General features: G+C 47.6%; 1 protein-coding gene across 2 annotated transcripts in view; it reads right to left on the bottom strand.

Moving 5' to 3' along the window:
• Positions 1 to 1,261: 1,261 nt before the first annotated feature.
• Positions 1,262 to 16,389, bottom strand: part of LOC142792747 (irregular chiasm C-roughest protein-like) — a 136,518-nt gene continuing 121,390 nt past the window's right edge. For both annotated transcript variants that reach the window (XM_075885681.1, XM_075885680.1), the window contains exons 3-5: positions 3,163 to 3,418; positions 1,890 to 2,084; positions 1,262 to 1,477 (exon numbers count right to left, since the gene is read on the bottom strand). In XM_075885681.1, the coding sequence (XP_075741796.1) occupies positions 1,326 to 1,477; positions 1,890 to 2,084; positions 3,163 to 3,355 (540 nt within the window). In that variant the 5' untranslated portion in view covers positions 3,356 to 3,418 and the 3' untranslated portion in view covers positions 1,262 to 1,325. The remainder of the gene's footprint in view (positions 1,478 to 1,889; positions 2,085 to 3,162; positions 3,419 to 16,389) is intronic.

The raw sequence follows: 16,389 nt of genomic DNA, 5'->3' as shown, positions 1-16,389 counted from the left end.
TATTTTATTGCGCGGATTAAAAAAAGAGACGGCCGCCACGTTATATTGCATAGTTTCGGTTTTTTTCAAAAAAATAAATACATACGAAAGTTGGGCTCTCTTTGTAAAGGAGCCCATTTCTTGGTACTCGTTATCATCTTGCGCAACGAGAAGGGCTGAACGAGACTTTCATTCAGACGACAATAATAACAATAAGGAAAGGAGAATTCGCGAACACTGCCGGAGTCTATAGCAAGGCCTTACGCAATCACGCATACGCTAATCAGGGTCCTTCGAAGTTTCCTTTCACGCCGTCGCTGTTCACGTTATTACTTTGAAGAGTTTCGCAAGCGAGGGCTAAGTACTACGGAATAAAGAATAGAAAAAAAAAAACACGGAGCGATTGTAACTAAAGAGGCAATCAGTTTTGTTTCTTGTCGCTCTAATCGCCGGCCCAAAGCGTTTTAAACTGCCCGCACGTAATCTCCATTTCGGTTTATTATACTTTTTTTTTCTCGCGAGGACGATGAAACGCTCTCAAAGGAAGGCGCGACAAATCGAAGAAGAGTTTCTAAGGACGATCGCTTGAAGTCTCTCAGGAATGAATGACACCCGTGGCCGTGGCAAAGTTCTGACAGTGACCTTATTCGTCTATACGCGTTAAGCTGAAAATCCATTTAAATTGCTCGTGTCATTGTCGTCGAAGTGCCAGAGTGAAACCGGAAACCTCCGAGTAGGTTTTTTTTTTTTTGAGTCCTAGTTTGCCCGTACCTTTTTTGAGTGAATAATAGAACGCATTTGAAATTGAGCTTAAGATTGGACGGCAACGACTGTCCTTGCGTTGAAGATAAACAAGTCACCTAGACTAGTTCAACCAAGGCTGGGATTTTTCTCGTTGAACGCGTAGCACATCTGTGCGAAAAAAAAAATATGAAAAGCAGCCAGATTTCGGCGTGCCATTGGAGGGGAATCACGCAAAAGTACTTTAGATATGTACTATAGCATATTACGATTCTCCGCAATAGTGATAGCGTCTAAAACCATGTGATATTGTTTACAAGCCAATAAAGACCCCATAAGAATTATCAGAAAGGCGGTGACGCTTTGCCGCAGTTATTGCACCCGCTAACCATGAGGTCACAAATTTTTACTACTAGCGAACAAATTTTACTCCGAAACATGTGACGTCGCGACGTCATAACAGTAATGCAATTCTGAGAAGCGATAAACAATGACGTCGATTATTTTCATCTTTAATAATGAACATATTACGATGAATTCCCAATTCCATTAGTGTCATCATTAATGAATTTGCTCATTTATAAACTAAGACGACTGTTACACTGTCATGGTAAATAAGGAGAAAAGAACTCACCGAATACGGTCAGAGGCGCGCTCCTTGATCGGATGCCCTTCACGCCTTCGACGGCGCCGACTTGGCACTGAAAGGTGGCATCGTCTTCCAGGCTTACGCTACCGATCTGAAGCGAAAAATCGCCTGAAAGAGAACGAGGAACGAGTTGTGAAACCCCTGAGCGTCACTCTATATGGCGGAGTCACGAGCAATGAACTGACACCAATTCAAGCAAAACAAACTAAGTCGTTAGGTTTTCAATATTATACTCATTTAAGCTACTGCAGCTTTTTAGTCTAGACAATACAGACGCAAATTAAGTAAAACAACTAACGGTGAACTTGCACTAAAATGAAAGTCGTAAAAAGGTTTCTTTCTTATTGTGCATTTTACCGATATCAAAAACTAACAAGATAACGCGCGCACAAACACAAACAAAAACACAGGCACTTACTCACTCACTCACAATCAATCAATCAATCAATCAATCAATCAATCAATCAATCAATCAATCAATCAATCAATCAGTCGGTGAGTCAGTGAGTCAGCCACGTACCTTCGTCGTCGCTTCCAACCATAGAGTACCTTGGAAAACCCGAAAGGTCGCGGTCACTGCCGAGGCCAAAGCCGTCTCTGGTCCACTGGAGCGTGCCGGCCTTGTCGATGACGCGACACGCGAGCACGATAGTGTCGCCCAAGATGGCCGACCGGTCCGTCGGCTCGATGGCGAACCGCTGCTGGGGCCGCGGACCTAAGAGCGAGACCACTTCGTTAGGCACTCGATCAGATCGGCTCGCTCTCTTACTAGATCGTTCTACGTAAGCGTGGAATGATCCAGTAAGCGCAGTGCATTACGCGATCTAGTAAGCGTAATGGATTACACCGTAAGTTTGTTTGATTTAAGCGTGACCCATTCGATACGCACTGAAAGAGGGACGGATGTACGACTCACTGGAATTTGTGCGCTGCCCACACACAAGGTTTAGCAGCGGCGCCTATACTAGAAGCGCCTTACTAGATCATTCCACGTATATTTTGAGGTAAAAATGGACGAATGAAAGTCGAAACAACAATACAACATTTACTGAGTGCTGCTGCGGGAAGAACGTCGTGAGTAACGGAAATGAAAACTTTTTTTAAAGAATTATTTCCACAATTCCAAGAACACGGTGGGGATTATTTCTAGAAAAGTCATTACTACGAACATGTGCCCAACATTTCATTTAAAAAGTAGCAATTGAAGACCTTCCGAGTGGTATAGTGGAACGCACGTTCGCTTAATCAAGTTGTGGCTGCTGTGTTGGGTCTTCCTTCTTTAAGTGTTTAGTCACCTTGGCTAATGTAGTTCTGCTTTAAATTACTATGCTCCTGTCGTATAAACAAATGTGGCAGACTAAGCGAAGTAAAGACTGTGTAATACTAAGTGGAGAAGTCGGCCTGTACAAACACAAGATAGGGACACTGCCACAGGTGCAACAGACGAAAAGTGAAATAGAGCGAGAGAACAAAAATCAATTGACAATTGCACAGAAGCGTAAACAAGACCTGACAACAGTATACCATCGTGCCCACCATTGACATTATATCTCGTGTGCATACAGGGCGACGCCCTTTCCCCAAAATGGAACAAATGCCGAATCTGCCAACTGCAGTGTTGAAAGATAGGATCCCTGCATGGGGTAGGATTACTTCGAATCAGTTTTTTCACTCTATATGTCGCCTTCCACAATGACGAAGGTAGTTTAGGCCTAAGTTTCGAGCTTTTATTTAAGGGTGACCCATTCATTATGCACAAAAAAGGGGGAGGGGGGGACGAATGTACGACTCACTCGAATTTGTGCGCTGCCCGCACGCAAGGTCTAGCAGCGGCGCCAAAACTAGAAGCACAAGCGCCACGTTCAGGGACGGCGTTGTGGGCCGGACGCCGGCGGGGGCCGTCCAGCGACCGAGCCCCGTGCGCGCTCGTCTCCGGAGCGGCGGGTCCCTCCACAGCGGAGGGGGCGTCGTCGTGCCGGGTTCCATCACGAGCCGACGTCTAGGTCTAACTTCCAGTCGGCAGGCACGCCTTCAGAAGAACGACGGCACCTATTATAGAAGAGGCACAGATAGAACGACCACTCATTAGCATTTTGATCGAGAGCAGCAACTTTTTCGGGGGCTACAGAGCGTAAGATAAAACCAAGGTCTGCACTCCGCGAGCCCAACTTCACCCATTATTGATTTCGTTTCTAACAAGAAAAAGCGAAATAAAAATAAAAGACAAGTCTCCCCCTCCCTCCCCTTTATTTTCTCAGACCAATCTGACCAACGTAAATCACACATTTACTTAAATCCCAAACGCGCCAAAATGCATGCGTATTCGCTCGTGTGGCGGCGCCGCCACACACACAAAACGAAAGAGACGTTTTTGATGACTCGGCGCTAAATAGAGAAAGAAGAACTGGGAACAGGGACACCAAATGAAAAATTCTGATCGTGCACTCCAGATTCGCCAGTGCGAAAAAGAAATATATAAAAAGACAACCTAACAAACCCAGGGCTAGAGCGTAGTGGTATTGCTACACGAGACTAAATATATAGCCACGCGAAACGCCTCCCGCTTTTGTAAGGGAAAATAAATCAGCGTACAGTTCGGCGGACGTGTACTCTTTGAAGCGGTCTGACGAGGCTGCGAAACGAGGGCCGACTATAAGTAATCCGGCCCCCCGTATCACGTTCTGCTTGATGTTCGACAAGCACGAACGAACGACATCGGCAAGCCCTCCCCCCTCCTCCTTCCCGAAATCTGACACGGTCATTTCCTTAAGACTGCCCATAACACGAAACGAGCGGCGGCTCCCGATGTATATAAAGGCCAGCTCGCCGTCTCACTAGGTCGTTTTGATGCTGCTTCCAAGCGGAGTACGCCGAACACGGCTGAGAAGCACGCTCGGTGCTGAGCGTTGCCGGAATCGGGAGTATCAGAGAAACGAATTACACGGAGTGCTTCCGGCTACACCGGCCTTTTTTTGCAGTGAAACAGCGACACGCGTTGGATTAAAGAAAACGCGGTAATTCTAACGCCGAGAAACAACACGGCAATAAAGAACTCTTCCGATACATAATTCGGAACGAAATGAGGTCAAGACAAGCATTTTTTTTCTGTGCGACAGACAAGACTTCATCGCATCAGAGCACTAAAGGATGCCTACATTTTTCTGAAGGAGCGCTTTCGGTATCGTCGGCAACGAATCATTAATCACGCGCTATTGTTTACGAAGTAAAATATTATTCGGCATGAGGTCAGCACTAAAATGGTAATGTTTACAGAAACATTTATGTTGGCGGCTGAAATAAATCCAGCGCCACTTAATAAAGAGCTTTCGAATAGGGGCCCCAAAAGTTGTGGCCCAAAACCCTTCGCGTACGGACGCTTTGGGTCAAGCACGAGCAACGAGTTTTCGAATAGGAGTCTGCGGCGCTTTTGACACTTCCCCTATTTTATGTCACTCTCGTCTTGGTCGAGAGCCGTCACTTCAGTGGGCGCCGTCACGTTTGTCTGACCCAAATCTTTTGGGGCAGGCCTTGGGGCTCCCGCTAAATTCGAGAAATAGCGTCCCCAACCGAAAACCCGAGCGCGGTGTAGGTTTCGCACATGCGCAGTGGCCTTGACACTATTCTAAAGCTCCCTAATGTCTGACGGGGCATTGGTTCAGAAATGAATGGCGCAGCCTTTTTGCGGTTGAGACATGGTTCCCGGAACAAGACGTAAAGAACCACGACAAGCACGCGCGATGAGTGAGAAGGGTATCACAGAATAAATAAATAAATAAATAAACAAATAAATAAATAAATAAATAAATGAAATAGTTTTCAGCTGAAAACAGCTTGGCTGCCGAACCGAAGACTCGATTCCAGTTCACGACCTGGCGGCAATAATCAATGCAAGCATGGCCACGCTGATGATAACAGTTACATGTCAATGAATAACTATTGTGTCATGTTTACTGAACCAGATTCTTTTGATTATGAATAACACAGAAATTATACGAAATCGTGGGAAATTATAACGATGTACGCAGTATTTACATAAAATACGAATCTACTTGCAAGCTCTTTTTAAAAGCTGGGACCACGTGAAAAGATGGTTTGATTGACGACGCAGAGCTGTTTTTTTTCTTTTATTCTGTACAAGGTTGCAGGTAATACATCTCGAGTACTTTCACCCGCTCAGAACGTTACTCCTTACCCTTGATTCAGAGAAAGAGACAACTCAACAGTAAAAAATAAATAAATACAATAACAAACAGTCATGCTGTGGCATGTACCTCGAAGGCTGATTGCGCATGGCAAGCGGATGCATCATTCCGTGTTCGAACTCGTAGTTTCCGCGAATTATTCACCGACCCATCTGCATGAGATTACAGCGAAGACAAACGGCCTGAAACGTAGTGTTGAACTGCAGAAAGAAGGAAAATAAAGGCGGCGAAAGAGAGAGAGAAAAAAGAATAAATCACAAGCAGGCTGACCCATCGTCATCGATTTAGACTTTATCACGATGATTGTGTGTTGCTTCACGCTTGTCTCGTCCACTCAGGTGCCAATATTTCGCGCAGCGATTAGCACCCGGGACTCCCGAGATGCACTCGCCGTTCAGCATCGAGGCAGTCGTTTATCAAACTGCTCGTACAAACAACGTCAAGTAAAAAAAAAAAAGAGCGGTTAACTGAAACGCGTCAACAAAGAAGAAAAGGAGCCACCCCGAACAAACAAGAGAGTATTCATTCTCTCCCTTCTTTTTTTTTATTCGCCACAAGGAGCGACGAAGGCATGCAGAGATGATGCAGGAGTAAACAAGAAAAAAAAAAGCACGACGAGCGGCTCGCACACAGCTTTCTCCGCAAGGTGGCGAGCATCATCAGAGCGAGCGGCGAGCCAAGAGAGACCGCAACAAAGGATCGCAAGAAAACAATGGCGTGCAGCGGTGGGAGAGGAGGAAAGGAGAGAGAGAGAGTGGCCATTGCTACGTATATGAGGTCTTCGTAAGGAACGCTCTCTCTGCTCTATTTTACCGGGGACGAGAAACGCTATCAAAGGAGTGAAATACGGGGCTGAGGGGGGTAGGGGGGGAAGTAAGGAGTGCAGATCCGCGCCACCCACAATCGCCACACTACGAACAACACCAGCCCCGGAAAAGTGGCGGTAGTGAGCGTACACACACGTAAGGGTACGGGTGTGCGTTCGTGCGGTTGCCCTTCCCCCCTCCCCCTTCCAATGCGAGTCGTTCCTTCCTATTGCGCGGTGCGGTGTTGTTGCGCAGCAGACGCAAAAGCAAACAAACAAAACGGTAGGGAACTTACGAGAGAGTATACGAAATCGAAGAAGAAGAGAAATAAGGAGAAAAAAAGAAGTGGTATGTGAAAGTGGCACACCACGACGCTGGCCCGCGCCCACGGTCGAGATGAAACCGGCCGACTAATGTGCCGGAGAGCCTATTTCGCACTTGGGCATACAATGCACGTCGTCGATTGGGTAATTGAACCGATTGGCACGCACTTCATCCTAGCTCTCTTCTCTCCCTCTTACTGCATATATATATATATATATATATATATATATATATATATATATATATATATATATATATATATATATATATATATATATATATATATATATATATATATATATATATATATCGTGCATTCCCCACAGAAAGCGCGGCAGGCTACGACGGCACGCCAGGCAAGCTCTCTAAGCAGCGTGGAACGCCGCGCGCGATGATCGAATCCAATAAATTCTGAACCGGCGTCGTTGGGAAGTTGAGGTGCGCTTGTGTTGTGTATCTGTGAGCGCACGTCAGTTTTCTTTACTGCGGCCTGCTTGGGGCCACGCGTGTTGTGTGTATTAGCTCGACGCAGCCCACATAGGAGGCAGCAACAAAAGAGCGTCGTCAGAGAGAAACACGAGAAGATGGTTGAGGAGAAGTGGGGGAGAGAAGCGAGAAGAGGAAGAGTTCTTACGGCGTCCGCAAGATGGAGGCTTTGCGGCAGAGCAGAGGGGGGGCGCGTGTCGTCGAGAGGAAAATAAAACTCACAGATATATAGTTCGAAATACGGAAAACGGGGATAGGAAATTCGATAGGCGTGCACCGTAAATCACCTACATTGAGGTACCCTTCCCCCTCTGCACTGTCGCAGCAGCGGGCCTCGCACCTATCCCGACCCTGCCTTTACCGCTGTTACTTTCGTTCGATGAAAGTAAACAAACGAACAAGAGAAGGCCACAACACAATCGGGAAGATTGTGGAGACAAGGCAAAGGAAATCAACGTGAGAAGAAGGAACCGCATAAAACGGAAGTAAAAAAAAAAAGAAAAGCAGAAGGATGCCGTGCAGTCAATTGTGAGCGGAGAATGAGAGCAAGAAAATACTAAATAAAGAGCGAGATATGTGCGAGGACGTGGGGGCAAAGGAGTTGTATGCAGGCGTGGTCAGACGGCTGGCAGGCGTCAGATGTTGGCGCTTGTTGAGGCATGAGAGTCACTACAGAAGACAAAAAATCACGGCATATCCAAGGAGTGAATGATGGTGAGTGAGCCGAAACATCCGTCAGCCTGTCCATTCGTTCTTGCTTTCGTCCGTACGCACGACCATCCGTGAGTCCGTCTATCCATCAGTCCATCCGTTCGCGCGTCCATCTGTCCGTCCGTTCGTGTGTCCATCCGTTCGTACGTGCATGCATATCTATTCATCCATCCGTACGTCTGCTAATCTGTCCGTCCGTCCGTCCGTGCATCCATCTAGTCAACACTCCAAGTATCACCATCTCGCAACCCCTGTGGCACCCGCTCTAGAGCAGGTATGTGCCACCGGTGGCTGCATACATACATACATACATACATACATACATACATACATACATACATACATACATACATACATACATACATACATACATACATACATACATACAGAGGAGGAGAAGGAGGAGGAGGAGGAGGAGCGACAGACCCACGCCATAAGGAGCTTCGCCCCTAAAAAAAAGAAAATAGACGTAAACTCGGATCATATGCAGCGACTCAAACGTAAACGTTTTCGCGCATCGAAACAAACAAAAGGGGAATGCCGAAAAGAAGTGGAAATTTACGCTTTGAAAAAAATCAACAATGAGTACGGGGTATTATTTCATGCAGAAACATTCTAAAAACGTTGCAAGCAAAAAACAAAAAACAAAAGCGACAGACTACGCAGCGAAGTTGGTCTGTTTCTTGGCGAGGACACAGGCGAAAACATGTGGCACAGCACCGACTCATGCATCTCCAAGAGTAAGACGAACAGCTTTACGAGTCGAGGCGATCAAAACTGAAGCCACGACTTCTCACTGGCAAGCTCTGCCGCATACGAGAATCCTCAGCTTGATTTAAGGGCCTTGTCGTAGGTGAAACCAAACACGCCGTCGCAAGAGGTTTAGAATCTCCTTCTTGAGACTTCGTAGTACCGGCTCGCCGGAGACGATAATGGCAGCAGCGGCACTAGCAGCCAAATAATTTGACAGTTCTTGTTCTATATCATAGCGTTAGAAGGGTACGATGTTATTATTATCGCGATTATATTCTTGACGAAGGCATATACGTGTGTCATATTCACGACTATGCTGTTTCCGATGCCATCGCAGAGCTGTCCATGCAATACTTTATTGCGGTTTCTTTGCAATGTGCGATCTCCAGATGACGACAATGTTGCTGCTGTTAAGCTTTGATGTTCTTTACGCATTCATGTAATTACGTAATTGTAGAGCATCTGTGACACGTTTTAATTCTTTCAGAGAAGTCAGTTTCTCTACTTGTTACAACGAAAACATTTGTTTTCAGCCGGCGATATTTTGTTGGGATTCAAATGAATACACTTTTGAATATACAATTTCAAGAATAGCAACCGCCTATACGACCTCTCATCCCACTGCCCTTCTCGAAAAAAGAAAAAAGAAAAACTGGTGTGCTACAGATTCTAGTTGTCGATTCTGCGACTTACCAGATTATAGTGACTCCACACATCCTGTTTTTCGATTGATCAACGTATAGAAGCTTTCAATGCTAGATCCGCCCTGTAGTCAACCACCTTTTTCATTCCCCTTCAGTCAGATGAACAGAGATAAAACAAAAAGAAAGGGAAGAGTTGTCGATTGTGTTTAGATGTATGCTAGAATACCAATAAGCGACGTCGGTGAGAAGACATTCTACCTACGTGAGCGGACCGAAAATGAAACAACGATCGAATCCCCCACTTCGGCGCCCATAGTAGCGGCGAGTGAAGGCGACTGTACTTCAGAGTGACACGCCTCGCGAAAACGAAGCTGTCGTGCACCGTTGGCAATATTATTCACCCTCTCCACAACGCTCCGTACGTAAGTACACCTTGGCGGCAGCTTCTCAGGGGACTTCGCGCGCGACGATGACGGAAGTGGTTGGAAACGCATTGGTTCGCCGCCGCGGCACGAAGTTAAGAGCGAGGAAGAAACCACCCTCCTCCTCCTCTTTTCTCAGTAGGGCTTGCAGGCACCGAGCGTAGCCGTGTCCTCTGACGTGGCGAGCGCCGTTCCGCTAACGATTCACTGCCATTAACAGCGTCGACAAGGTACAACGGAGGCCACCGGACACGGGTTCGACTTGCCCTTTCGTGCCACCCTTTCTACACGGCTTTGCCTCCCCCGCCGTTTCTCTCATCACCGAGTCGGGGTGGGTAAAATCGGGGGGGGGGGGGAGAAGTCTGACACCCTCGACTCTAACCGAGGGTGTCACGCCAGGGGCGTCAACGTCGGGCCACCAAAAAAAAAAAAACAACTCGAGACTGGTCGTTATGAGAGTCGCGGAATCGCGGAAACAGCCAGCGCCCACCACCGCCACAGCTTCTCTCTCTCTCTCGCCTCCATGACCCCCTCCTCTACGCGAGACCGCGCCTTCTTGCCAGACCACCCGCTGTCCGAGAGCGTGGCCCCCAGCCGACGACACTGTTGCCGTCGCCTCGGGGCCCGCCTGAGAATCGTTCATCACCCGGTTTTATTGCGGCAGCGATATATAAGCGGCTGGCAGATTCGAGCTGCCATGGGAGTTGCGGGAAAAGCGAAGGAGGAGAGAAGGCGGAAGCCTCTACGCGCCTAGACGGGGAGAGGGGGGATCGAGGCGAGAGTAAAAAAAGAGAAGATCTTGGTTAAAGTTCACGGCTGGACACCGGTTACGGTGAGAAGCGAGAGAAAGGGAAGAGGGGAAGAAAAAAATATGGCCTTCATAGCCTGCCCGACAGTCAAGATGGCTCGTTTGCTGAACACATTTGAGCCGCGCTTGCGTTACACGTTCATTGGGCGGTCGCTGATGTGGCCCGACAGTTTTTCGTGTCACTCTGCTTTTCTGGACGCTCTATTTATGGGGTGCGAAAAGAACAGATGGGCATGTTTGCTTGCGTGTGTGTTTGTTTGTTAGGGCAGGGTAACGACCGGAACGAAATAAGCGCAGGTGAAGGTAGGAATGGCACGTAAAATCTGAGCCGAGAACGAAAACAAAGTATCTAAAGCTTTACTTACTAACGCTTCAAGTATAAGTCGCGCAGCGGCCTGTAGAGAAAAAGTGCATTAAGACTCTGAGAAATCACCCATAAACGGCTTGAATGTTTTCTTTGTGTTGCCCTCGCCTGATTACGTTTCTCGATAAATTTAGTCTAAGGAGTTCTCATCTTTAAGAAGCGCCACTATTAGGTACGAATTTAGAACCTCTCGCATATAAACCATTTTTTTCCCAGAGGGCTCCCTAAAGTCATCAGTCTGGCATTTAGTTGTCTTGTCCGGCTAAGAAACGATGTAGTGATGCCTCACTGTAATAAGAAGAATGCTAAACTCGAACATGGAAAGCGGCGTAGCTCGTTCTGTTAGCCAAGACACGAACCTTCGCGAAATGGAAATGCCCTCACGCAAAAAGCTAGAACATCGTGAGATAGAGAAAAAAAGAAAGGACGACACAGTGACTCAAGAGTGAAAATAAACGCCCGCCAATTTCACAGAGTGACATTGAACTATACTACGCAAAATGTAGATATACACTCAAATAAAATCGCTCGTACCATCCAGATGGACCGATTCGTGTTCCTTGATACGTGAACGGTATTTGCCCTGTAAAGCTTTCAGCAACTTTTAAGCATAGCGAGGCTTTTACGCGGAAAGCATCGACACCTCCTGCTTCGAACGCGCAAATGTACCGGGCATAAAAGAAAGAAAAAAAAAAGCAACCTGCAGTTCGACAACGGCACTGCGCGAAGTCCCTGTCTGTGACTGTTGACAAAGAGCTACACATTCGCCACGTGTCCCATCAACGACTACGTCGGCAGTACGGCCAATCGCTGACAAACATGTTACCGGAAGCTTAGCTCGGGAGTGAGCCGGAAGTGCCGGAAACTTCCGGCCCTCTCGTCCGTGGAAGATGCGACAGCGTATGCAGGGGCTCGCGCAATATGTTTCGGCAACAGCAATTCCATCCACGGCGTTGGCTAGCGTCTCGCCTTTTATACGTTGTGACGCTCGGACGCCTGTTCCCGAGTGCACAGTGAACTTACGTGTAGCCGCACTCATTTTTTGCCGAGGAAGCCAAGCAATAATATAAGAAGGAACACTCGCGTTCCAGTTTTTCGCACACCACTTTGAGTAATGCTCCCACGCTAGGGCCTGCTATGGACGTCCGTCTCTCCTTCAACTGCACGGTCATAATTTTTTTTTCCTCACTTGGCTTCGTATAGGTAGGGCATCTACGCCTATTTACTACAACGCAGAAGCATGGCGCTCCTAGAGGCGTTTTAGCGAGCGTTCCCCTTATTTGTCTGTACGAGTTAGGTACCCACAACCTTCAACGTACTTTATTAACCCGATAGACGGGTTGAAGACAAAAAAGAGCATATACAAAAGCCAAAGAATGCACTGAATGCGAAAACACCATTCCTTCACAAGCGGTGCTAGCAGGAGCATACGTCGAAAGGGAGGCGCGGAGAGGCGAAGGTGAAAGAATGAAAGAGGGAGAGAAGGATTGTGAGGTCAGCTGCTGCACCCCCGGCCATTTTCGCGCCAGCCTCGAGATGACGCGTCGTCGTCGTCACTTTGAGCCATTATTATTAATGCTGACCAGCCGCTCTAATTAGTGCCGTTTTCCTGCAAATCTCAGCCACCTTCTCAAGAAGAGCTCTCTCTCTCCCTCTCTCTCTCTCTCTCCATGAGAGACTATGTGAGCTCGAGCTGGCCGGTGGGCGTGCTGGTGTTTATTAAAACAACGAAGGAGCTCATTTAGTAGGAGATGCTATACAGGGGTGTGGCGTCGACAGTGGACGTACCCACCCAGCCGCCTTGAATCTCCTAGGGGAGTCGCCGATCCAGAGAGCCGCGCGCGAGGCGATAGTGGAGAGATAAGCCTTGCTCCCCGGCAGCGGCACCTTTTCAACGACGTGGTGCGCGAGACACTGACACAACACTCTTCGCGGCGGTCATGTGCGTGCCAGAGAGGAATTCCCGAGCCTCGCCGCCACCGATCACCGCCGTTGTCGTTGTTGTTGCCTCACGCCCACTCGAGGGGAGCGATTAACACGGAGCGATCGACACGAGTGTTTGCAGTTAGGTGGCGGCGCGGCACACGTGTTCTTTCTTCTTCTTTTTTTTTTGCTGCCACTGCTGCCGTTGTTTGCTCGACTTGTTGGTTCGTGAGCGCGCGTCGTTACTCGCGATCCGAGCGAGCTTTTTGTACGGAGAGGCTGCAGTACGAGAACAGCTGCTGAGCGAGCTGTTTCCACGGGCTGAATTTAAGCGGCGAAGACGACGATGTTTTAGCTGTAGTTTCGTCAGTGATGCATGCGCGTGTTTTTGCGCTGTGTGTGCGAGGTTCTCCAGCGCAGAAGTTTGAGCTAGTTTGTGGTAGCTGTACGTAAGAGATTTTAACAAGCGCGATACAAAACTTACACAAGGAGGAGACAACTAGATAGCGATGTCTAGCGCCCGTTCTATGTCAGCATTTCTTAGCGTGTATGTTGCTTTACCTTGTCAAAACTTTAAACTACAATGATCCTGTTTATCGGTCCATTTATGATAGACGCATCATACAGATGTGCAGATGTGCTGATAAAGAGTTCATATACGTCACATGAGTACGGAATAATCACGTTTTTAATTACGTGTTTTTTTAATCCGTGGATTAAAGGTCGTCGTTAACATAACTTCGAGATTCATATAGTGTAGGCCCCCTGTAGAGGTGTAACGCGGATATGTGTGTGCAACGAAATAAATAACTAGATGGATGTAGTGTCAGTTCATTCAAAAGGACTAGCACGTAATATAACGTAAATGAAAGACCCTGCACTACTGAAAAGCCAGGGAATATCAAACCATCATTGTGGCAATGACCATCTCGACGTATTGTAAATGATGACTACTCTTTCTATAACTTAGGCTTACGGGCAGGGAAATAAGAGATCTGCGACAGGAATAAGTGCGTTCATTGCAGTGAAACTAATACCCTTCACGAAAGGTGCGAACATGTCTTTCTGCCTGTAGAGCGTGCAGCACCACAAGTTGAGCTGCACAGTGGCGAAGTGCTAAACCTGAATAAGGTCGTGCAGGAAAGTGTACCACCGCGCAAGAAATGTGTAAAGAATGTGTGTACATTCCTTCCAGCAGGGCACGTTGGGTCTGCTTAGACTTTTTCACAGCCTCACTCACTCACTCACTCGCTCACTCACTCACTCACTCGCTCACTCACTCACTCCCCTCCCCCTTACACACACACAGAGACTCACACCCACCTCCACCCCTCGCAAACCGTTAATATTGATCTGCCAAAACATAGCTGCCAAGAACATCCGCGACAGCAAAAATATATTTAGCGAAAACAGCCGGACAATGAACAATTCTTGCAAGATGATTCTACCTGTGCTACTGTAGTCAGTATGTGAACCACCATCATTAATTGCGAAAAAGAAATGTCACGTTGTGCAGTATACTTGTTGAAAAAGGTGAAGCTTGCAAGTGTGATATGCGCTTGCGAAATACCGAGCCGGCAAGAAAATTGTAAACTCTCAATTTCAAACGAGAAAGAAAATATCGAATAATAAGGCGACAAGCACTTTCCCATCGCAAATGTTCTTATTGCGAAACAATGCTTCACAACGTAGGTAATTTCGACAGTTAATGGAATGGTCATTGTTCCTACTTCCTTCAGTGGAGCTTTGTCGATCGGATCTGCGTAGCTCGACAAAAACAGAGCAACTAGTTGGATCGAGCGGCGGTAGGCCGTGAAAAGCAAGAATATTCCAGAGCGCGCCGTCAGTATTCAGATTCACAGCCCTTCACGAACACGCGAGCCACGGAGAGAAAAACAAAACAAAGAAAACACGCGAATTTAGGCGACCTATCAAGAGCGCATTCAGGTTAGGAATTACGCGAGCGGCTATTTTCCTCCCGCTTCGTCGAGGCACCTGCTAGTGACAACCGAAGGATACGCGGAGTCCTGCGTTCAGTGAAGCGTCAGAAAGAGCGATAAGCGTACCGCATTCATTCGTATAAGACGCGCAGGGCGCGGCCCTTTCTCAAGTCGAGTGTGGGTATGTCCCTCTTACTGCGGGTGATGACGTTGAAGACGACGTAAAAAGTAAGGTGCTTTGGCAGTTGTGGTAACACCACATGGTAGGCGCAGAAACCACCAACATGTACCTTTTTATAAAAGCGTTTTCGCCACGCGAGTTGCTCATTGCGTACTTGCTGAAAGGTTCAAAATGAGCAACAAAGATCTTGCACACACTGAGAATGTTGCGCGCTGACTATACGACGGTAAGTTATTTCCGTGACTACCGTTTGGTATCACCGTCGCTGCCATAACATTCTGATCAGTGATTGCACGCTCCTTCATTCAATACAAAAGGTAGTCCTGCCACGTTCGGCTTCATTCTGGGTCACTCCCGATTTTCGCGCGCATTGTTAGCGCGCGTGAAAGCTCCCGTACATGCCGCAGCCATGTGGATGGAGGTATTTTAGAAGGCAGCCTCGGCGCATCCCCATCTTCGCTACCAGTTCATTATTCATGAACATCTTTCTTTTCACGTAAGTTGAAAGACCGGGAACTCAAGGCAAAAGCTAGTACTACGAGAACAACTACGGTAGGCAAACTGAGAGAAAATATCCGCTAGCGACCACGCCGTGATATAGAAACAAAAAACAGAGAGAAAAATCCCGACAATAGGTACACCGACCCGAGTCCAGACGTACGAGCTTTCGCGTGTGTCATTCCTGAATAAATAAAGAGGCCCGCGCATGCTACACGAGCGAGGCGTAGACGCCCGTTGTTTCTAGGGACCTCCTCCTCGGGTGTTGGCTTCCAGACCTTAGAGGAGCATCCGAAATAGGACAGCCGGAAGGAGGGACGTTTTTAAAGAACGCGCCCGGCTTCCGACTTGCTGCTGCTGACGACATGGCGAGACGACTGTGACGACGACTGCAGTTTCTTTTCGTCCAGCCGAAAAAACTCGCAGCTCGGCCGCTGCCACACTCGCTATTTCGGGGGTATCGCACACACCGAATGGCCACGCAGGCACAAAATTAAAGAAACAGTTGGGGTTGAAATATGCGGCCGACATCGATGTTTTTTTGCGTAGACTGAAAGAGAGAGCGAAAGAAAAAAAAAGTGTAGGAACGGAATCTTGCCACGTTTGCCGCACGTATGCTAACGCTCGCGGAAACGTCTGTAGAAACAAGAGGGCGGCGCTTCAACCGATGAGCGAGACAGATTGTCGCCTCGCAGTCGGCCCAAATTCTGGGTGACAGCCCAGCAAAGTTTGAAAGTTAGCTGGTAGAGCATAGGTCCTCCTTTTTTTTCCTGGTTTTGAATTCCTCGTGTCTGACATCGTAAAATATGAACAAGGGTTAGCTATAAAGCACCGTTCTTTCTTACTGCGCTACCTATTGATCAATGTAGTTAGAAAAAAAAATCTGCGCTGTGCCGTGCAGGCCAGGGATGATTAGAGCCAAGGAATAAGCAACACCGACAAGGGGTAAAAAAGGGAA

Source organism: Rhipicephalus microplus, unplaced genomic scaffold, assembly GCF_043290135.1.
Source record: "Rhipicephalus microplus isolate Deutch F79 unplaced genomic scaffold, USDA_Rmic scaffold_242, whole genome shotgun sequence".
Lineage (NCBI taxonomy): Eukaryota > Metazoa > Arthropoda > Arachnida > Ixodida > Ixodidae > Rhipicephalus > Rhipicephalus microplus.
Note: the sequence above shows the minus strand (reverse complement) of the source record. Positions and strands in the feature narration are given on the sequence as shown.